Source organism: Acipenser ruthenus, chromosome 10 (genome assembly GCF_902713425.1).
Source record: "Acipenser ruthenus chromosome 10, fAciRut3.2 maternal haplotype, whole genome shotgun sequence".
NCBI classification, from domain to species: Eukaryota; Metazoa; Chordata; class Actinopteri; order Acipenseriformes; family Acipenseridae; genus Acipenser; species Acipenser ruthenus.
In genome coordinates this window covers 49782986-49806847 of record NC_081198.1, presented here as the reverse complement: position 1 = coordinate 49806847, position 23862 = coordinate 49782986, and the positions used below count along the sequence as shown (strand labels likewise).

The following is a 23862-nucleotide window of genomic DNA, read 5'->3' as shown; positions in this document are numbered from 1 at the left end:
TTAGTATACATAAACGCTGGTAATGTACATTTGACATCATAGTGTCGTTTTGATTAAAACATAAATCAAGGAACAGTAGAACAAAATTCCTAAAGGATTTGGCTCAGTTGAGTTAACCCAAGTGTAGACTACCCCATATGCCAACAATCTGTACGAAAGTACTGTATTATAAACGTATTATTTAAATTATTATTTAGTAAAACAAAGTTCTACCCTGACTCAGTTCAACACAGATTTAGATTTTGTATTCCTAGTATTAGCCACAAATATATATATATATATATATATATATATATATATATATATATATATATAAGCTCAAAGAGCCATATATATATATATATATATATATATATATATATATATATATATATATATATATATATATATATATATATATATAAGACAATTAAAATAAAAATGGGACAAGAAACTTGTCAAGTCAAGAGAACAGCCCCATACTGTTGCATACTGGTATCTGTGTGTTTTAGGTGTGATTTGTTCGTTTTCAATGTTGTTCTTTTGCATTTTTGCAGTGGTGTATTTGTAATTAGTATCTGTATTTGTATTATACCATGTGTTTGCGCATGGGAGGTATCAAAGTGAACATTTGACATGTTTTAATCAAGATGTATTTTTCTCCATATAGTACTTGCCGACTGCTTTGCACAGCAAAGGGAAGATACCCAAGAACCCTGCCTTACTTTTACCTCAGCTCCCACAGGTAATATGTCCTGATCAATCAACTGCCTTCTGTAGGAAACAGGATGGGGTTTTTTTCTGTTTTTTTGTGTGTGTGTCTTCAAGAGTTGCATACTTAAGTAAACAGTTATGTTTGCTGTATTTGTTTAGGAACAAAAATAGAAAAAATGTTGCAGCTGATGTCTTTTATTTGGACCAAATATTCAAGTTTTTAAGACCGCTTCATCAGTTGAAAGTGGGAATAGAATTTAGTAAAATGGAACACAGTTCAATAAATACAGTACAGTTCTGATGCAAAGAGCTGAATTCTGTTCTATCTTTTAGCAACTGTAAGAGGATATGCCGGATCTGAATGCATTATTCACTGTTCTCTCTATTCAAACACAGCTCTCTCTGTTGTAATGTTTTAGGTCTGCTCAAAGCCAAAGTGGCAGGAGACCGGACCTTCCTTTCTCCTGAAAGCTGAACAAACAGAAGATGGACAGAATGCATTTGGTGCCAAAACAACACTGTCTTCCAGTAAGTGCAGCTGTGCAAAGTGTGTGCCTCAATGGAGCCACAATACAAAATAAGACCCCACTGCAATCAGAGTGAGCCTGTCAGCCTGGATTTCAGATGGAATTATAATTAGTGCTGTACTCACACTTGCATTGTCAAGCACACCAAACCTCAGTCATCATTTTTACTACCTTGGCTATAAGCCCAGGTCTAAAGCAACAAAGCATGACAATTTATTACTGAATATAGCTGCAGTATTTAAAAACAAAACAAACCAAACAAACGACAGAAACAGTTAAAGCATGCTGGTTCTTCCCATTCCTACAGGAGACTCTTTTGCTCTCAGACACAAGCGCAAACGGACCTTGGAGCCGGGACCCCCTGTGGAAAGCCAGAAACAAGTCAATGGAGCTGCGGCCGAGGGTTCGACCTCGAAGCAGCGCAGCAACTACTCCCAGCCAAAGAAGGACCGCGAGCAGTTCCGCAGCGCCCTGGTCAATATCATCATGTAAGTGTTTTGTTTTATATACTAGGTTCATGCTTGCCATGTGCCAGGACAGACATTATGACTTGGCGTGTTGTGCTGCTCGTGTCATGACCGTACCCGGAGATTGTAACACTAAAGTATGAACCAGCCTACACCCTGAAATAACAACACTAGCCATGTGTTGTATTCTATCTGCCAACAAGTGTTGAGAGAACAAAGGTTTAGTTAAACTTTTTTTTTTTTTTTTTTTGCATTATATAGGATTTCATTTTGGAATCACATCACAATGTTAAGTAGTTTAATCTAAGGAAAGCAATTCTCAGTTTTCAGCTGTTTAATTTAGGTGTAAACAATACACAAGCAATTGCCATTACTCACCGTAAAGATTGTAAAAATTGCAATCCTGGAGAAATACAAAAAGAGACAGCTGCCTAGCAATAAAAACATTGATCAAATACATTAAATAAAATGCATTTTGCTGCTTTATAGGCAGCAAGACTCTGCTACCGGCCATCCCTGTCCTTTGGATGAGGTCCAGCCACCAACATCTGGATCTCCAAATGCCACAGAAAGGGATATTTTGGTAAGAGGAGAAAGTGAAATATTATACTGTACGTTTAAGAGCAAAATTTGACTGAACATTAATAATGGCTTGCTGTTCATCATCTCAAACCACTTGGGCCACGCTGCCTCCTAGTTTTTCAGCTCTAACTACTAGACAACACTGCCACTCTGTCCCTCAGTTCTAACCACTTGGCCGCACTGTCTCTCAGTCCTTTAGCTCTTACAGTACCACTTTGCCACACTGCTTCCATTTGAACCTTAAGAAAACATTATCCTGCTCTTGGCAAGTAAGTGTTTCACACTTGAATGCCTCACTCACAAAGCTGCAGAACAGGAGGTTTCTCACTGTTTCCCTTCACAATGTCTTTGGCTTGTCAGAGGTACTACTATTACATCCACAATGGCATTGACACGGAGCATGTGGCTGCAATGGAGGACTCCTGGTTGGAAAATGTGCTGGCTCTGGTCCCAAGCCACCTGAAAAAGCTCACTGACACCATTGAGACACTCTCCGATGAAATGAGAGAGGATTACTTACTCAGTGTAAAGAAAGCTATTGGTAAGTAAGCCTTCTGATCCTCCTTTCAGTTCACAGCCAATCTCGCATGGCCACACATTGGTTACTGTTTATATCACATACCATACCACAGGTGGTGAAGCATTAACCCAGTGTTGACAAGTCCACCTTTCTGGCAACACACTAGGATACAGTATATGCATCCAAAGCTACTTGAGGAATCAGGAACCTACTTATGCGGTATGTTACAATAAAATAAAATAAACACATCAATAAAAATGGATGTTGCCTGAAAACAATACTTGGCAATAAAACGTGTTGGCTGAACTGGCTGGTACAGTGAAATGTGGGTTCTGAATGCTATTTATCAGTGCAATTTAATTTCACGTATATGCTTCGCCTGTGTTACCTCCCGAAATATTCCATCCCAAAAGTTGCCACTGCTCAGTAGTAGTAGATAACGAATAAAGATACACATACTGTAGTTTAGTAAATTCCAGAACCAGAAAACAATAACTTCTAAGGAGAGATTAATCAGTTTATATTCTGTGCTTTGTGGCGTTTCAGTGGATTTTGTTCTGAAGGATCCCAGAGAAAAGGAAGAGGACAAGGTGAAGAATATTCCTCCTCACAGAGCTGAGTAAGTGGAGAAAATGTCTGCAATCACCTGGTTCTATTAAAAGATTATAAAGATTCTTAGGGTTAATTTTCAAAGCTTTTTACTCCAAAATGTAAAAAATAAATAAAAATTAAAATTAAAAAAAAGAAAATCTACTAAAACGGTCTTAAATTCTGGACCATATCTGTTTATTTATTTATTTATTTTTACCAGTTTTGTAAATTTCACAGGTGTTTTTCTCTTTATGAAAGAAATAGAGTAACTAACTTGTTTGGAGTAAAGCCTTTGTTATTTTAATTTAAATAAATAAAAATAAAACATTTAAAGAGTACCAGTGCTTGAGATACTATTTTTCTTTCATTTTATTAAATACATGAATGTAATTTATAATGTTTTCTTTAATATTATTAATACATATTGTTGATGATCTTATTAAAAAGATACCACCCCAAAATAACTAATCCTTGTTCTTGTCATTTGTAGGATGGAAATTGTGCCAAAGCCTTGGAACAAGTCATTTTTGACGGCTCGCAGAATCATGAAAGCCAAACTAAATGCCATAAACCCCACAATGCTGGCCGTGCTGGACCTGTGGCATGTCTCTTTCAAGTCAGTACAGTGGTACAGTGCAGGACATTTTTGTGGCCTGAAAGTTGTAATGCTTCATTGCATCAGTAGATGGTGCCAACACACTATCCTGCAATAATCAGCATGCCAGTAGTACATGTAATGCAACTGTATTAAGATCTAATGGTACAGACAATACTGAAAAGCACCGTGGGTTTGTACACACAAATAATAAAAAGTGTCCTCTCTTCATTTTCTAGGTAACTGGTGAAAATACAGTAAAAAAAAAAAAAAAAGAAAGTAATATTTTAATTTACAATACGCCTCTTTATGTCATGATTCGATAATTAATTTATTTCACGGTTATGCCATGTCAACAGTAAATTACAACATAATTACAGTATACTCCAATGTGTTACCCTGAGTTTTCTCCTTAATTGTAAATCCCCCCTCTCTGTGTCTCCTGTAGAAACCTGCGAATGATTGACGTGGAGGAGTTCCACAATCGACAGGAGTCAATGGAGCTGTCTCTCTTTCAGAACCTGGTCATGAGACACATTGAATCTGCCAAAGAGAAGCTCCTCAAAAAGTATGGGGGTGGCTTTCAAGCCGTGTGTGTGTCTGTGTGTGGGGGGGGTTGAGGGGTTGGTGGGGGTGGTGGATCTGCTGACCTCCAATATGCTGCACATTTAATAACATTTTATGACACTGGGTTATGTACAGGTTGCCTGGTTTCAGTATTCCCAGATTATAGTTTTTCAAGACAAAATACTGTGCATGGTTATGTTAATTAGTGTCTGTCGAGGCATATTTGTGAATATATAAAAAAACAAAACAAAACCAAAAAAACCATAACTTTAAATCTCTGCAAACTGTACATTTCATCTAGTTAGATAACCACCAAAAAACACTCCATCCCCTATTATTTATTTATTTATTAGCAGACACCCTTATCCAGGGTGACTTACAATTGTTACAAGATATCACATTATTTTTACATACAATTACCCATTTATACAGTTGGGTTTTTACTGGAGCAATCTAGGTAAAGTACCTTGCTCAAGGGTACAGCAGCAATGTCCCCCACCTGGGATTGAACCCACGACCCTCCTGTCAAGAGTCTAGTCCAGTGTCCAGAGCCCTAACCACTACTCCATACTGCTGCCCATGTGCCACCTTTTGACTAAAATAACAATCTATCATGACTGTGGAATAAACTTTTGTCCTGTGCTTTTGTCCAGGTGGTTTCCAGAAGTTCAGAATATTTATTACCAAGGGAACAAACGTAAGCTTGTCCCCAGTAACAGCAATAGTGCCAAACTGCAGTCCTTCTTTAACGGTGCTGCGACCCTGATGACTGGGCAGCTGCAGAGTCTAGCGCTGGACTCCATTCAGGACTACACGAATCTCATCCATCAGCCCCCGGTATGCACAACACAGCGATTAGTATGGTCTTGTAAAATCACTTCTGTTGGCGATGGTCATAATGCAGCCAATGCAGCTTTTATGCATTGAATACTTTTTTATGACTGCATTTATATGATGGCTTCTTACGTTGACAAAGATGTAACCTTAATATTCTGACAAATATATACACCGTAGTAGAAATTATAATGCTTTTAACCAAATTGTAGACCAGGTGTTGACCAGACCTTTTAAGGAATAAATGGTATGTAATTACACTTTATTGTTCACAGGATTCAGTCCGTGCCTATGAGCACCCTGGTTTCATCATGAGGCTCATCCTGGACAAGACTACCATCAAATTCGAGCCAGAGTTCAAAGACTTTGAGATTGTCCTCCTCAATGTCTACGACGTTATAATTAAAGCTGTCAGCCTGGTGCCAAGAGTGGAGACTAAACTATACTCTGAATGGGTAAGAAAGGTGTACCAGATGTGTACCAGATGTAAATTCGTTAAATCATTTACTCCTTTGATTTTGCTGAAAGCATCCATTGAAGTCACAAAATTTGAATCACACATCAGCTGTAGGTAGTTGGGGTAGCAGGTAATTCTAGCTGACTTTATTATAATTCTAGCTAAGTTTAGACAAGTTAATTGGTTGCTGATCCTGCTGATGTTGTTTGAACCCTTTATAGGTAAACAACTTGTTTAGACTAACATTACCAGTTGAATTGCTTGCTAACTGTTTTAGATTGCCCCAGATGCAACTGTGATCAGACTCCCTATATTAAGTGCCTCAGTAAAGCAGCTGAATTCAAAGGCTTTTAGGAGTAAATTTCCTGTTGCTGATTTCTAACAGCACTTGGGTGTGACTGTATCTCTGCCTCTACATGTGTGTGTGTTTTCCCAGCCCGGTTCCAAGTCGAGGAGCATGCTGAAGCCAGTGGTGCTGCCGGAGATCCTAGAGGAGCAGTACAAGGTGGTGAAGCAGGTGGTGCAGAGGGAGAGCGTGGGCCCGCAGGCGCACCTGCATCTCTATGACAAGTACATCATGCTGGTCAACAGACAGGCTGAGCTGGAAGTGGAACAGTTCCTGCATGAGAAGCACTCCTTCAATGAGACCGTGAGGGAGGTCACCAAGTACCAGAGCCTGGCCAATGAAATCCAGTACCACTCCATCAAGGTACGTAGCCGGAGTCCTTCTGAGCAACACACTGCTCTCAATGTGTATTCTGTATTATGGCACATTCATTTGTAGTGAAGGTCTTTTTTTTCTTGGTTTGTACTGTACTGATAGTAATAGAGTGCACTAGGTGATGCATTTGAAATCATGCCAATAACACCAGCTTTGTCCTTTTTGTTGCACCCAAAAATTATTCTTCCCCTTGCGGTTCCACTGTTATTTGTATTTCTCTGTCTGTGATTTTTAACCAGATTCAATGTTTGTGCAGATGATACGGATGGGGATGTTCGAGCTGCACTGTGACGAGTTGATCAGGTCGCTGGTCAAGCGGGCTGAAGGACTGTGCGACAAAATCATAGCCAAGCTGTTAAAGGACCACCAGGACACAAACAGACAGTGAGTCCTTTGGATCTAAGAGTAGGAAGCGCATTACTAACATTTGACTAGCTAGAAATGTAGTGTTGTAATTCTGAACCAGGTTATAGCAATCGTAGCTGTCCAATTAACACAGTGAAACATTATATATATATATTACTCTTGGCTAGTAAAGACTTTAAGAATTAGAAGCCTCACCGTAAAGGCAGCTGAATACCAAATACATTAACTTGAGACAGATATTATAAATGCAGGTGTATCAAAATAAGTCAGTTAGTCAATTCCAGTGTGCCAAGTGGCGCATTGGGATGCCCAGCAAACAATTATTTTAATCAAGTTACTCCATCTATTTCTATCCTGTGCCATTATTCTTGCTTGTACGAGCGATGCCATATGTCTGCAGTTATTTGGTGATAGCTTGCTACCTAGCTCTCACTTCCCTGGCCTCTGTAACACAATATGTTCCAGTGAAAAATGTTACTGTCCCGGTGAGTTTTTGGATTGTTTTTACAGGCTATGTGAGGACTTTGAGGAGATAGCAGAGAAGGCATTGAGCACCCCTCCGAACACAGAGAAACTGATGGAGCTCAAGGTATTTGAAATATCTGCACATTGAAGTAAAATGAAATACAAGCAAAGACTCAAAAGATCTTCAAAAGAAGAAAAGGGGGACCAGTGATAATGGATTTTAAAAACCTTGTTTACTGCTCCTTTAAAATTCCATTTGAATTTGAGATCTGAAAGCACCAACATGTAAATGTGTAATATATTAAACCCCCCATGTGAGCTATTAAGTTATTATTGGGTGATTTGTGTCTGCCCGCTTAAAGCTTGTTCATACTTGAATCGTGCAGCTGAGGACAATTTATAGTCTCCTAGTCGGACAATCCAATGATGACAGGTCGTATTTCTCAAATCTAGCTGTCCGCTTCCCAAGAGCGTCTCCTGATGGTCACAAGACTGAAGAATGAACCAGTCTTTACTCTGACGTTGTGTTATCCCTTTTCTCCCCAGGCGTACGTGAAGAAGGTGGAGACTCAGGACATGCTGGAGATAGAGCAGAAGCTGGTGGAGGCCAAAGACCGTCTTTCCTTTCTGGTCGACTACGCCAATTTCTCCCCTGTGGATATGCGGCTCAACAGCAGTACCTTCCAGTGGTTTATGCGCCTTCCTGAGGTCTTTGAGGAGCACCGGCAGATTATCAAGGAGAAGACGGATCAGTACCAGGATGGGCTGAAGGTCAGGATCGCTATAGGGGCTGAAGGAAGGGGAGAGGGGGAACGGGGGAACTGTTGATAAGGGCTGAATTTCTGGAAAAAAATACTTTTCAGTCTCACGGTTTTGTATATGGTGTTTAGTTGACTTTACGATGAGGCTTCTAATTCTTAAAAGTCTTTACTAGCCTGTGTAATGTCTATATTAACCCTGCTTGAGTTTTCTCCCAGGGGCGATTTACTGACCCACTTATGGACAGCAGTAAATACAGTAAGAATATGTTTGTTTTATGTACAGCTGCGCTGTGACCGGTTTGAGGAGGAACTGGAGAGTTACAGCAAGCAGGTAGAAGAGTTTGTCACCTTCGGAGACATGTCTGAGCTCAACAGATATCTCAGAAAAGCTCAGGCCCTGAATTCAAAGCTGGACCTTGCTATGGAAAAGGTAAAGAAACATTTTAATTTTAAATTACACTTCTCCTGTACTGCACCACCAGAGGTCAGCCAAACCTAAAAAACATCAAGATAGAGAATCACAAGAACTTCTGTGAAACAAACCTTTTGTAAAACTGTTATATTAAGCTAAGCTAAATAAAATATTCTTTAAACACCTCCACAATCTGGTTCACTTGATTTTTAGCATTGTATTGCATTTGTTTTATTTTTATTTTTTAGATTGATCAATTTAATTTGGAAGAAGAGGCTTTTGGCTGGCCTGTGTCGCAGTACCCTCAACGCAAAAAGATCCAGGAGAAGCTGATGCCCTACCTGCGCCTCTACGAGATGACGGCCGAGTTCCACACCAAGCACAAGGAATGGATGGAGGGGCCACTGGCCATGGTCAACCCAGACAAGGTGGAGGTGGATGTGGGCAACTACTGGCGAGGCCTCTACAAGCTGGAAAAGGGCTTCCAGGACTCCCCTAATGCCCTGTGCATCGCCACCAAGGTCAAGGCCGAGGTGGAGGAGTTCAAGGAGCACATCCCCCTCGTCCAGGTGCTCTGCAACCCAGGGATGCGTGACCGCCACTGGGAAGCCATGTCGGAGATCGTGGGCTTTGAGCTGAAACCCACGAATGAGACCACAGTGTCCAAGTCCCTCACCATGCACCTGGAGCCCTTCCTCAACCGCTTTGAGGGCATCAGCGAGGCAGCCAGCAAGGAGCACTCTCTGGAGAAGGCTATGGAGAAGATGGTGAAGGAGTGGGACGAGATCGAGTTCAGCCTCCTACCCTACCGGGAGACTGGCACCTACATCCTGTCCTGCATCGACGAAATACAGATGCTGCTGGACGATCACATCGTTAAGACCCAGACCATGCGCGGATCCCCCTTCATCAAGCCCTTTGAGAGCGAGATCCAGTGAGACCTGAAGCTTTCTTTGACTTGCTTGTTTGTTTGTTTATCCATAATATATGTGGGCCAAGTTTACTATAAAATTTGTCAATTTGAATTACTTTATACAAAAATTCTGCAGCTACTACAGAATCTTTGTTGTTGCTGCTACTAGACAGGTCGTTTTAAATATCATAAATTCAGCATCAGCAAGGTGTTTTGTTTTTTTGTGCAGATTGCTTTTTGGCTGTTTTTCTGCTGACCTTTATTTTGGTTTGCTCCCTGCGCAGTGCCTGGGAAGGCAAGCTGCTGCTGCTTCAGGAGATCCTGGATGACTGGCTGAAGGTACAGGCCACCTGGCTCTACTTGGAGCCCATCTTCAGCTCCCCAGACATCATGGCACAGATGCCAGAGGAGGGCCGCCGCTTCACCAGTGTAGATAAAACCTGGAGAGACACCATGAAGCAGGTCTTACTGGTAAGTAGGGGTGTTAACAGCTTATTATTATTATTATTTATTTCTTAGCAGACGCCCTTATTCAGGACGACTTACAATTGTTACAAGAGATCACATTATTTTTACATACAATTACATTATTTCTTACACATTATTTTTACATACAATTACCCATTTATACAGTTGGGTTTTTACTGGAGCAATCTAGGTAAAGTACTTTGCTCAAGGGTACAGCAGCAGTGTCCCCCACCTGGGATTGAACCCACGACCCTCCGGTCAAGAGTCCAGAGCCCTAACCACTACTCCACACTTCTGCTTAGATGCTAAATGGACAAATATAGGTGTTAACCTTAGTGTACAGTGCATGCAAACTTCTACATACATGTTGCAGGGTCTGAGGAATCCAAGTTCATCAATTTCATAATGAATGTTTAAAGTTACAGATGTATTATATTCCTTAAGTCTGTGTTCATACTTACCAAATAGACACACATGGTGTATGCACTGTTCTTTTAAGAAAACATTCTGTTTTATTTTTCACTGGAGACACCGAAAGTAATTGGCAGACACAGACGATCAGTGAAAAGGCAAAATGCTAGACATCAATTTAATCTATTGTTCTATAAAATGTGCTTGAGAAGCCTGTGGAATAGAAACTATGGATTCCTTTTGTAGACACCCATAAAAAGGAAAATGAGGCTGTGTTTTTATTCCAATACTCAATACTTACCAAGAAAAATAAAAATAAATAAAAAGGAAAGTAAAAACTTGATTACAAGAGCAATTCTAAGTAGCGGTAATGCAATTGGTTTGTTGAGACTTCTGTGTTTAAGTTCGAAAATGAAATGCTGTAATCAAAGCTAAAGATTAAAGATTTTCCTTAAAGAACAAGGATGATTATTATTTAAAAAAAAAAAAAAAAAACATTGCTCTTTACTGTTTGTGGTGTTTATAATTGCATATTTATTTTTTTTAATTGTTTTTTTATTTGTTTTGTTGTTTCGTTATCCCTCCAAAACATGTTGTTTGCCTTTGATTCTAATATGCGTGCCATGAGATCAACTAGCACAGATAGCAACTGACAGCTTTGGTAATCGCCTAAATGAGAGGACTTTGATGGGGCTTATACTTTACTGTACATATTTTATAGTGCTCCTGCATGTATGGCTTACTCCAACCCACCTGCACAATGGCAGTGTGCAGTCCCTTTGTTTGACACAAGAAGGTGCTCTCCCTCCACCTGTAGTGTACAGTATAAGAATAATGTTTGTTTGCTATTTTCTGATATTTTTTTGACAATTATCATGTTTCTAAAAACTTTTACTGTGACAGGCCATAAATTTGATTCTATAAAATAAATGTAAAAACAACTGTGCCTACCTCATTATTTACCGTGCTCTAAATGTGTTAATTGTAATCTTTAATGAATATTAATGTGGTGAAATTACCTTTCAGTTCAATAGCCCATTTTGCATGGGTGTCGAACTAACAGAAATAATTATTAAGCTGTCAGATAGGCAGAGTATAAAGCAGGGAGAATCTGCCAGTGGATGACAAGACAGTTCCTTTCAAGGTAAGAGTGTTTTGACCCATGGCAATGCATGCATTTAATTAGTGATGCAGAATGGAATTGAAATATGTCAAGACGGGAGGGGAGAGAAAGAGGGAGGCTGTCATCGGAAACAGAATATGACAATTGCAGACTTGGAGAGCTACTGAACACTGCATCAGGTTATTGATAGTGCAGAAGTTCCAAGTAGAAATATTAATGGTGACAAACTGTTCTTTTATTGCTCTTCACATAATGAAAACTTACAGAGCTTCACTGGAATGCTCCGAAGTATTCAATTATAGATGTTCAGGGGTCATTTAATTTAACCTTTATAGCAAAAGGAAAACCATTCGGAAAGGTTACACAAGTAAAGAGAACATGGAGGTAAATTTGAATTGAATTTATTATCATTATTATTATTTATTTCTTAGCAGATGCCCTTATCCAGGGTGACTTGCAATTGTTACAAGATATCACTTTTATTTTTACATACAATTACCCATTTATACAGTTGGGTTTTTACTGGAGCAATCTAGGGTAAGTACCTTGCTCAAGGGTACAGCAGCAGTGTCCCCACCTGGGATTGAACCCACGACCCTCCGGTCAAGAGTCCAGAGCCCTAACCACTACTCCACACTGCAGTATTTTTTTAAAAAATTTAGTACAAGACATGCAATCTGGATGTCTCTGTTTCGTTCTTGGTTGTGCCCAATTGTTGGCCTTGCATGGGGGATCACAGGGAGCACTACGTTGGCTTTTGCGCTCATGTGGGTTAGGGAGGAATATAGGCTGGAGTTAGGCTTGGTGGTTAGGTGCCCAATCCAGGGGGTCCTTGACTCTAGTATACCCAATGACCTGTGCAGAAGAATGTCCTTAGCAAGGTTATTGACAGTTGTACAAGCAGTGATCTACATTTATGCAAAAGTAAAGTATGTACATCCACCTCTACTATATCACTAGCTGAGAAAGGCAGACACTGAATGAATTGCTTTTGCTTTTCAGGACAAGCATGTTCTGGCGGTGGTGGCCATAGACAAAATGCTGGAGAAGCTGAAGAAATGCAACGAGTTCCTGGAGCTCATCCTGAAGGGACTCAACGAATACCTGGAGAAGAAACGACTCTTCTTCCCACGGTTCTTCTTCCTCTCCAATGACGAACTGCTCGAGATCCTCTCTGAAACCAAAGACCCCACCAGGTAAGGTCTGTTCCTCTTTCTAAATGCACAAGTGACAATCAGCAGCAGTGACAATCCTGGTGACGGTAGGACAGGTTTATGGGCTACACAAGCAGAAATGTATGCCTGTAGTATTTATTTTTTAAACCCCATGTGTACTCTAATGGAAACTATTAAAAGTGCTAGGTGCTAATGTATAATGTATAACTTTAAGGATGCTGTGCATGTGGAGTTGATGTGCATTTGCTCCATCAACCACCATCATCCTAACATGGCACTGTTTGATTGCTTTAATGGACTAGAACTGTTTACTATGGCGCAGTAATGCAATCTTTACTCAGCTTGCTAGTAAGAAGTGTGGCCAGATGTAGTTCTATTTGCTGTTGTGAAACAGTTCAGCCTTTCTCTGCAGTGGTCTTCTGAACATTTTGTGCACAGAGCAGAGCCAAATGTCTGCACCCCCCTATCCCCCTCCTTTTAAGGTAATGAACATGGAGAGAGCCTTCACGCCTGGCCAGATGCTGCTGGATACAAAAAAGCATAATTGCAGCCTTAGTAAAGATTAGGAATCTGGAAGAAAGCCAAGGCCGTCTATCTAGCGAGTTAGAAAAATATTCTACTGTATGACACCAGAACTTCATTCCCTGGTTTTGAGGGGAGGGGGTGGTAATTGCTTCTCAATATAGGTGTGATATGATTTGGCCTACATGGGCAGCCGAGCATGACCTTCTGACATTGCCTGCATTAGGAAAAAAAGCAATTTAGTCAGAATCTGGGTGGTAGAAAACTAATTTCAAGCCTTGAATGTCATGTCTTTACAGCAGGAATTTAATTGTAGAGCTTTTCTCTTTGTGCCTGCAGTGTTAAGAGTGACGATTAATTGTCCTGCTTAAGTTAATAACCAGTTTTGACAGCAGTATTTTTTTTTTATTATTTATTTAAAATGTCTGGACAGGTAAGCGACTGCATCTTGTTTGCTGGAGCTTCCGATTTGGCAGATACAAGTTATGCATTTGAAATGCTTTAAACTTGATAGATTGATCATACATATTAAATAATAAATACACAAAATAAACAACAATACAGTAACACATCTATATTTCAAGCACATATCACATTACTCATAAGGTTAGGAAAATTGGGAGAAGACACTGAAAGAAAGGATTATAGACCTGTATCTCTTTTATTATGCACATACCGTAAAACTCCAATACTCATCGGGTCTCTAATAAGTGCTGGGGCTTCTGGGAAATTTGGTAAATAGACGCCGGGTCTCTTTTAAACGGCGTGTTATGAATAATAATATAATGCGCGTCACACTGAATGTTCCAGTCAATACACGCACGGCTGTACAGCGAGCTTTCCAATTTGTTTTTCAACAGCGATTAAGAGACCCAGAGCTCGGGATGAATGATAAGAAAACTGAATTTTTTTTTTTTTATGACGTTATTCATTTTAAAACCAGTTGTGAAGCTTTTTTTGAGCATGCTGAAAGTAAAATACAAAATTGTTTTCTGATATTAACAGGGTTGCCTTTTAGTGTATTTGTACGTGTTTTTTTTTTTTGTTTGTTTGTTTTGTTTTAACAGTATTTCGTGCATTGAGTCTTGCAGTGAATATTCGTATTTTGCTCCTTTTCCGGCATTTTTATTTATCAGTGTACACGTTATAAAAACAAATGTCACTTTTGCTTTGATTTTGTGATAAAACTGGTACATGTATTGATTTTATTGTTAATCTTTAAACAGTTTGAAGCATTTTTGAGTGTGTTGTGGGCCAACAGTATGAACTTATTTTTCATATTAACACAGTATTTCATGCGGTTGTTTTGCAGTGAAGATTCATTGCTGGTTAATTTTTCATCGATTGCCCATGTTTACCAATGTACACGTTTTGAGGGTGAACAATAAATATAATATGTGTTAATAAAGATGATACTTATTGCTTTTATTAATTTTAAAACCATGTTTTTTTTTTCTTTTTAAATTGTGCTGCAAGCCTACCTTAATACACGCTTGTGTTCCGATATTTACAAGGCTGTCTTTAGTGGATTTTACTGTTTTTATTTTTATTACAATACAAACTGTTATTACCCACTGATGTTGCTGGAATGTTGTAATTTACTTATGTTTTTTCTATAAGGTTGTTTGCAGGCAGCTGTTTCATCATTGCATCTGAAATATTTGCAGATGTTAGTGATCTTACATAATAAATGCTGAGTCTCAAATAGTTGCCGGTCTCCAATAGGCGCCGGGGCTATTGGCAAATATTGTAAATAAACGCTGGGGTGTTTATTTAAAGTTTGACGGTACTATAAGTTACTTAAAGAAAACTTCCAATTGCTTCAGTGCCAAACATTTAACCAAAAAACTAAAATTTGGCTAAATGTTAGATATCTTTAACTAGACTTGCAAGCGAATTAAAAATCAATCTGTCCAGTTCCCATTTGCTGAGGCTGCAGACTAAAAATGTTCAAAAAGAAAACTGAGCCTAGCTGAGTACTTTGCAGTACATGGTAGAGTTTTTGATTTGTGTTTTGTTGGTATATGCATGTTTTTGTAGAGTGCAGCCCCACCTGAAGAAGTGCTTCGAGGGCATTGCAAAGGTGGAGTTCACAGATGTGCTGGACATCACCCACATGAAGAGCAGCGAAGGGGAGGTTGTGGAGCTAATCGACATCATTTCCACCTCCAAGGCTCGTGGACAGGTCGAGAAGTGGCTGCTGGAGCTGGAGTCTGGCATGCTGCGTTCCCTACACAAGGTAACAGCCATCTTCAATAACAGGCCTTTATAAAACCACACTAATTTATAAAAGCAGAAATTAATCTCATCATCACTTTTTCAGGTAATTGGAGAAGCGATTGAAGCCTACCCGAAAAGCGCCCGCATTGATTGGGTCCGTGAGTGGCCGGGACAGACTGTGCTGTGTGTCTCGCAGACCTACTGGACACGAGACATTCACAATGCCATCAAAGGAGGCCAGAAGGTATGATTAATCTAATTCCAGGTTTGACAAATCTCAGCAGAATTGAGTTGGACTCCTGCAGGACTCTCTCTATCTCTCTCTCTCTCTCTCTCTCCCTCTGTCCCAGGCTCTGGAGGAGTACTTGGAGCTGAATAACAAGCAGATTGCTGACATTGTGACTCTGGTACGGGGGAAGCTGTCCAAGCAGAACCGCATCTCTTTGGGTGCGCTGGTCGTGCTGGACGTTCACGCTCGGGATGTGCTGGCAGCACTGGTCAATAAAAAAGTCAGCGACGAGAATGACTTTGAGTGGCTGAGCCAGCTCCGCTACTATTGGCTGGTAAGACGGCTGCTTCACACCCTAACCATATCAATGTGTGTGTGTGTATATATATATATATATATATATATATATAGCGTCGATGTACTAGTTTTAGAAGAATCCCAGTGTAAGAGGTGTTAATTAAATTAAAAGAAGTGTGAGTGGACTGACTATGCCACGTGGACAAAGGATTACCTGTTCAAAAAAATAACACATATCCTTTTTAATGAACTTATATGTAAAATGTGTATATATATATATATATATATATATATATATAAAGAAAAAGGTAATGTAGGTACACAGAAATGTGAATAATTACCCTTTTCTTTTTGAATTTTGCACCTTTTGGTACAGAGAGAGAGAGAGAGAGAGAGAGAGAGAGAGAGAGAGAGAGAGAGAGAGAGAGAGAGAGAGAGAGAGAGAGAGAGAGAGAGAGAGAGAGAGAGAGAGAGAGAGAGAGAGAGAGAGAGAGAGAGAGAGAGAGAGAGAGAGAGAGAGAGAGAGAAAGGAATGGTAGTTCCTTTTGGCAAGTTATCAGTGAGAACTGTCAAACTCTCTATACAGCAAGGATAGTTTATGTGTTTTCAGGGTATTGGCGCAGCAAAAGTAAATCAGCCAAAAGCACCATTTCACTTTTAATTTGTAGTTCCCAACACTCTTAGGTGAAATGTAGAAAGTCAGTGCCTGTCATACAGTAAGAGAAATAAGTTGCCAAAGTAAGGTAAAAATGTCCTTCTCCTTTTTCTCCAAACGTATTTTTGCAGACCCCATGCATATGTATATTACAGGACATCTGAGTTTAATGACAATTAACTTGTTTTGTCAACATGGAAATATATTAGGGAAGACATTTATTTTGATGTCTATATCATTTATATTAAATGATTTATTGATATTTTAAAATCGACTAGTCTCATGCATCGCACGCAAAAAAAAAGACCCCAGGGAGATTTATCCATGCACATGTATATTACAGGACATTCGAGTTTAATGACAATTAACTTGTTTTGTCAACATGGAAATACACACTTATTGTGACGTCTATATCATTTATATTAAATTATTTATTTCTGTTTTAAAATGGAACATTTGCCTGCAATATATATATATATTTTTATATAATATAAATATAAAAAAGGTCTAGCATGCATGGGATTTGAAACTATAACCTTGAGTTTGCAAGCATGCTGTGCTACTGTCAGTGCTACACAATTAGCTGAGAAAACAAGCAGTATTTTGAAAGATGAAGTCAGCCAGCTGAGAATCCATATATACATTTTTTTTTCTATGTACCTTCAGGAGGAACAGCTGCAGACAAAGATGATCAATGCTGGCTTGGCCTATGGCTACGAATATCTAGGTAACACACCTCGTCTGGTCATCACGCCCCTCACTGACCGCTGCTACAGGTTAGTCACAGAAACCTGGTTCACTAAAAATACAAATCTGTTTAGTTATGTAAAACCAGTGGACACACATAGCCAATAAAGCTTGCATTCATAGTCATATCAAGGGCCTTTGAGAATATTTTTCATGTTTACATTAACTTCTGATTACAAAATAGTCCAAAATGGTTCCCACAAATACAGAAACACAAAAACCGCACATACACATACACAGACACACAAACTGGATAAAGAACAGTGATAACTTTGCAGGGTTTACCCCTGCGGTCTTCATGTCTGGCTGTCAGTCAGGGCTATCTGTATTTACAGGACTCTTTTTGGGGCCTTGAACCTTCACCTGGGTGGGGCCCCCGAGGGGCCGGCCGGCACAGGGAAGACAGAGACAACCAAGGATCTGGCCAAGGCTGTCGCCAAACAGTGTGTGGTCTTCAACTGCTCTGATGGGCTTGACTATATTGCACTAGGAAAGTTCTTCAAGGTACGTGAATGGGGGTGCTGTTTATGAAGGCTTAATGTGGTATACTATGGAAAAAGGTCCTGGAATTCTATATTAAAGCATTGTTTATTTAACATTTTTATTGTTTTATTTTTCTTTCACAAAAATAATGCTAATATGAAATATTTGTTATATATAACATTAAATATATTGTGATGGAGTGTACATTCCTAACCGGAATGTGGAGGCTTTAGGACCCTAGGGGTGATGAGTGTACACTCAGTCTTAGTAAAGAGGGGTAGGTTAGGAGGCCATCTTGGCGAAGGTCTCTTAAAGATCTGTTAATTGTGTAATTGTTTTCATGAATTGTTTTATTGGGGCTGTTTCAAAGAAAGGACAATGTTTGGATAGGCGAGCGAGAAGGAGGTAGCCTGCGTATCACCAGCGTAAACCAAAGAGTGTAAAAACAAGGTTTTGTTTAAATCAATTTTCACAGGGTAAACAGGTTTAGCCTGTCCCTGTTTAAATTAAAATGTAATCAACTGGTGTTTAAATTAGGACGCAAAACCAGGTTAGGTTTTCTTTGTTCATTTTGTGTTTGTTTTGAAATTACATATATGCTGCGGCGTTTGACCTAATCCTGCTGTGTTGGACATTGGTTATTTCGAGAAGATGCTGTTTAGCGTCTTAGCTACCTTATCCAACAGTATATATATGTATATATATATTTTGTTTCTAGGGCTTGCTGTCCTGTGGTGCCTGGGCTTGCTTTGATGAGTTTAATCGGATTGATTTAGAAGTGCTTTCTGTTGTGGCACAGCAGATTCTTACCATTCAGAGAGGTACTGGCTCACCTTCATCACTTTACAGCAATACGGCAATTCTTTTATTTTGGCCCGTAGTACTATACTTGTTTTTTAGTAGTGTGTAATGAAGTGCTGTGAGAAAGATGTTCTGTTCTTTCCCTTAAATTCCCTACAGGCATCTCCACTGGGTCTGATACCCTGGTGTTTGAAGGCACTGAGCTCAGACTGGACCCTACCTGTGCCGTCTTCATCACAATGAACCCTGGTTATGCGGGCCGCTCTGAGCTGCCCGATAACTTAAAGGTATCCTTCACGACCTACAGAAGCTTAAACTATAGAACTCACAGCTTGTTTTTGTTATGTTCAAATCGTATATTAACTTATATTGTAAGCAAAAAAAAATCTGTGTATCAGATTTACTAAACTTTTGCTGATGTACAAAATCTACACCATTTATAAAATTAACTTTTGTATTTTTATTTAATTTTAAGTGGTGCAAAAAAAAAAAAAAAATGTACACAGATGCATCAGGCCATTGTAGTTCTCAGCGTGCCTGTGGATCCCACGCAGTGATAATCAGTAAGTTGCAGCAATGTGACGCTCCCACCCACCGCTCTCCTGACAGGCCCTGTTCAGGACAGTTGCTATGATGGTGCCTGACTACGCCATGATAGCAGAGATTGTGCTCTACTCCTGCGGCTTTGTCACGGCTCGGCCCCTCTCAGTGAAGATCGTGGCCACATACCGGCTCTGCTCCGAGCAGCTGTCCTCCCAGCACCACTACGATTACGGCATGAGGGCTGTCAAATCTGTCCTCACTGCTGCGGGAAACCTAAAGGTAAACAGTCATTTAAAAATTCAGTTTCCAGAGGTTATAATTAAACAACAGTTGTTCGCTTGCCTATTTAATGAATCATGAAGGCAGGAGGCCTGAAATCCCAGAGTTTACAAAGTGTATTTTCTGCTGTTTATATTATGCTTCTGTGTGCAATTTAAATATAAATAAAATACAGATTGTGGAGCTAAATTACATTTTTTTTGAACTCCGCAAAGAACAGGAAAATATTTTTAGCTTTTGTTGAGTTGAATCAGAAATAAACAATAAGGAAGTATTAGTTTTATTTATTTTTTAGCAAGTGATTTGTATTGCAACATTGATGCAACATTGTTTTCGTCTCTCTATATATATATATGTTTAAAGGTAAAAATATGATTAATGCGTGGGCTAGCCATCTATCTCTATTAGAAAAATACTAATGCAAGTGCAAGGTGCACCTTGACATGTTGCCTGTTCTTTACACACGTACTGCTTGTAGATGCAGTAAAATGCATAATGAAACCCATCATGTTGAAAAGCTGTGGGACACGGATTCATGAATAGAAACTGTCTATGTCAGGATTTAGACAGGACCTTAATGGTTGCAAATGTTTTTCTTTTTTCACCCCCATTCACCAGTTAAAATATCCAGATGAGAATGAAGATATTTTATTGCTGAGGTCTATCATTGATGTTAATCTGCCGAAGTTTCTGGCTCATGATTTGCCACTCTTTGAGGTAAGGCGCGTTCAGATTCGAGGACATTTCTCTTGATGAGAGCTGCACAGGATCCGCTCTTGTCAAGCCTCCTGTTATTTACTCTGTAAAAAGCTTTTACCATCACCCTTGTATGTTACACACTGTATAGAATATTGTTTAGGGTGCGGTAGAATGCAAGCTGAGATCCACTCCACAGTCAGAATGTCTACCCATGAGCCAAAAGTGGGTTTACTGCCTCTTCTGACCCTTGAGTGGGTAACATATATAATATATAGTTAAATAATGAAACAGTACAGAATTTCTGATACAAGCCATCTGATACAAACTGATACAGATATTTCCAATGGCTGTATCACATCAATATCAGGGTGGTTGTTAGAAGTAACAAAGTATTCGCGTGTCAGGGCATCACGTCGGACCTGTTCCCAGGGGTGAAGCTGCCCAAGCCAGATTACCGATTGCTGCTGGAAGCGATCCGTGAGAACTGCGAGAAGATGAACCTGCAGCTGACAGACTTCTTTGCTGAGAAGATCCTGCAGGTCTTCGAGATGATGATCGTGCGCCACGGCTTCATGATCGTTGGGGAGCCCTTCGGGGGGAAGACCTCCGCCTACCGCGTCCTGGCTGCTGCACTCAGTGACATCTGTGAGAAGGTGGGCTTTCTGGAGCTGTCTCAGCACACTGGATTCACTCTGATCAAAGATCCGGCTCTTGTCGTAACCCCCTGCAGCTTTGATCCAAAGTCTTTTTTTTAAATTTTTTTAACGTTATGACCAAGAAGAGCTCTCCTGCACTCATTCAGTGAGACCTCATCATCGACCCCATAGTTAAGCAGCTACATAGATGCATAGTGTTAGGAGGTAGCCAGATAGGTATGTTGTTGGGTGGATAGAATGATTAATAGATGGATGATCGATAGATAGATCTGATTGATTGATAAGACTGATTATTAAGAGGTAGAGGTAGGTATCAATGGGACAAGTTTACTAATCGTTTGCTACAGTTCAAAACTAGTAAGGAAACAGCTTAAACGAAACAAAAAAAAAAAAATGCTTTTAGAAGAAAGTGTTGCAAACAAAGAGCTGTAAGTCTGTCAGCTTGGTATTCCAGACACTGGTTTAGTTCATGCCTCTGGCTGTTTTTCTGACAGGGTCTGATGGACGAGAACAGGGTGCAGATCACAGTGATTAATCCCAAGTCCATCACTATGGGTCAGCTGTACGGGCAGTTTGACCTGGTATCCCACGAATGGTCTGATGGGATCTTGGCCGTCAGTTACAGAGCCTTTGCTATATCACAAGTAAGTAGGAATGTTTGATTGTTGTTCTTCCAGGGGCAGGTTCTGTGTTACTGCTATTATACTGACCAATGGCACCGGCCTGTGGCTTTTTCAAGTCCTTTGTTTCTGTTCAGAAACTTGTTTCAACCAGGTCTTTAATTGTTAATTAAACCTGGATAATCAATTACAGTAAGTAAGCCACAAGTGAGTATTACTGGCAAAAAAAAGAAATATTCCCACAGAAAAACTAGGAGCTCAATAACTAATTCTGAGCTTCTCATGAAACAGATGTGCGATTGCCATTCATAAAGCATCAGATAAATTTCAGAACTGTTGCTGGGACTGTTTTTTTGTCTTTTCTCAGCAGGGATTATTACATAGGAAGCAGAATAGCTGTTCAGCCAAACATGGCATCAGGCAAACCAAAACATACAGAACACCGAAAAAAGCACTAGCCAAAACCTTTGTAGACAAAAATTATCTGATGGTAAATAGGTTTAAAAATAGCTTGTATTACAAAAAAATAAAAAGAACAGGTACATTACCCCGAGTTGAGTGCATTTCAGAGTCTGCCCTCGTGTGACCATGACTCAATGTGTTCTGCAGACCCCGGACAGGAAGTGGCTGATCTTTGACGGGCCGGTGGACGCGGTGTGGATTGAGAACATGAACACTGTGCTGGACGACAACAAGAAGCTGTGCCTGATGAGCGGAGAGATCATCCAGATGTCCCCGCAGATGAGTCTTATCTTCGAGCCCATGGATTTGGAGGTGGCCTCGCCTGCTACTGTAAGGACTTGCTGCTACTTTATCTCTTTCTTCTGTTTATTTACCCCACTAATTCCAAAAGGCATACTGTCAATTGTTGTATGCATCAGTGTTATCAGTAAAGCTCACAGGTATTAGACAGATAATGTGGTTACTAAAAGAACATGGTCTCTGTCTAAAGTCTCTTTGCAGAGGTGACCCGAATATCTTATTACGCTATATTTTCATAGTCTTAATCTTTTCCATTTAGAGCCTTTTTTATATCCTGAGTGAAGGATTATTTCTGTGGCATTTGAATATTACGACTGGGTTTTGCAGGAATGATAACATGTAAATCTGCATATAAAATGAGTTTGTATTCATTACTAAAAACCTATTCTCCCTTCAGCATTTTGAAGGTCTAATTTCATAGACTAGATATTGAGAAGCAAAATTGAGGATTCGATGGGGCAGGCTTTCCCCTTTTATACTCATTTTAAACTTTTTTTAATTATGTTTGGGAAAGTGCCACATAAGCCCATTATTTGTTTCCAAATAGATTCAATCGCCAGTCTGAAATGGCTTCTCTGTATCCGGCTAATACTCCTCAAACAGGAGTGTCCCTTCTACAGCTTTAACACAGTATTTGTGCACAGTAATTTTGCACTTTTCCCATGCTTCTCCCATGGTTGTACTATGGATTTACTATAGTTTACCATGTTTTGCCATGTTTTTTAATATGCTTTACCATACCTCTCTGGGCTTTACAATGCTTACCTATCCTTTACTATGCTTTTACTATAGTCTTTTATAAGGGGTTAAAAAAAAGGAGTAGAAACCAGACAAAAGTTATGTAGCTACAAAAATGTAAGCCTTGTATTAGTTGTATTTGTAGGGCTGCAGCATCCCAATAGAATGCTTGTGACAGCACTGCTCACAGCCCGTCATGGGCCTGTCTTCCCACAGGTGTCCAGGTGTGGTATGATCTACATGGAGCCCCACATACTGGGCTGGAGACCCCTCATGGTGTCCTGGCTTAACACCTTGCCCCCATCAATCCATCAAATGCACAAGGACCTCATCGGGGGGCTCTTTGACAGGATGGTGCCAGCCTGCCTGCAGTTCATTCGCAAAGCAACAAAGGTAATACTCAGTATTGCTCAGTAATACTAAAAGTAACTTGATAAGTTAAACAACAAACATTTCGACTAGAGGTCTTTCTCAATGTCGTTCTCGAGAAAGATTCCTAGTCAAAATTTCTTGTCATTGAACTTGTTAAGTTACGTTTATTTTAGTATTTCTAATTTAGCATTATTGAGTGTTTTATTAGTTATGGATCATCTGGATTTTTTGCTTACTTTAAGAGGGGTGAGTAATGATGTGTATAGCTTAAATATTTATCTTCCACATTTGCAAACAGAGCCTGAAAGGGTTGCAAAAACAGAGACACTTGTGTTTCCCTCTTAATCTCAAAGATCTGTTAGAATGCTTTGAGCAGAGTCCTGCTGGGATTCCTTCAAGCTGAGCACCAAGCTTTGAGCAATGCAGCGCTGAGTTAATGACTTTAAATTATTTTAAACTTCCAATAGGCGGCACTGTTAACTGCCTTAAAGTACCATCGGGCCATTCAATGAAAATTGGTAGGTGGGTACACATCTTGGCAAATATATTGATACCTGCAGTTGGGTTCAATGTCAAACCCTACAAAGGCAC

The 23862-nt window shown here is 39.7% G+C and overlaps 1 protein-coding gene across 2 annotated transcripts in view; it reads left to right on the top strand.

The window, feature by feature from the left end:
- dnah7 (dynein, axonemal, heavy chain 7) overlaps positions 1-23862 on the top strand; it is a 55999-nt gene that overhangs the window by 488 nt on the left and 31649 nt on the right. For both annotated transcript variants that reach the window (XM_034013893.3, XM_034013875.3), the window contains exons 2-32: positions 650-724; positions 1113-1221; positions 1528-1708; positions 2177-2270; positions 2630-2810; positions 3336-3408; positions 3871-3996; positions 4424-4543; positions 5196-5379; positions 5652-5831; positions 6270-6542; positions 6811-6938; positions 7431-7509; positions 7932-8156; positions 8430-8576; positions 8807-9492; positions 9756-9942; positions 12476-12669; positions 15211-15409; positions 15494-15634; positions 15741-15953; positions 17238-17347; positions 17654-17822; positions 18520-18622; positions 18762-18889; positions 19212-19424; positions 20043-20141; positions 20528-20776; positions 21274-21423; positions 22009-22191; positions 23116-23292. In XM_034013893.3, coding sequence (XP_033869784.3) covers positions 650-724; positions 1113-1221; positions 1528-1708; positions 2177-2270; positions 2630-2810; positions 3336-3408; positions 3871-3996; positions 4424-4543; positions 5196-5379; positions 5652-5831; positions 6270-6542; positions 6811-6938; positions 7431-7509; positions 7932-8156; positions 8430-8576; positions 8807-9492; positions 9756-9942; positions 12476-12669; positions 15211-15409; positions 15494-15634; positions 15741-15953; positions 17238-17347; positions 17654-17822; positions 18520-18622; positions 18762-18889; positions 19212-19424; positions 20043-20141; positions 20528-20776; positions 21274-21423; positions 22009-22191; positions 23116-23292 — 5376 coding nt within the window. The remainder of the gene's footprint in view (positions 1-649; positions 725-1112; positions 1222-1527; positions 1709-2176; positions 2271-2629; positions 2811-3335; positions 3409-3870; positions 3997-4423; positions 4544-5195; positions 5380-5651; positions 5832-6269; positions 6543-6810; positions 6939-7430; positions 7510-7931; positions 8157-8429; positions 8577-8806; positions 9493-9755; positions 9943-12475; positions 12670-15210; positions 15410-15493; positions 15635-15740; positions 15954-17237; positions 17348-17653; positions 17823-18519; positions 18623-18761; positions 18890-19211; positions 19425-20042; positions 20142-20527; positions 20777-21273; positions 21424-22008; positions 22192-23115; positions 23293-23862) is intronic.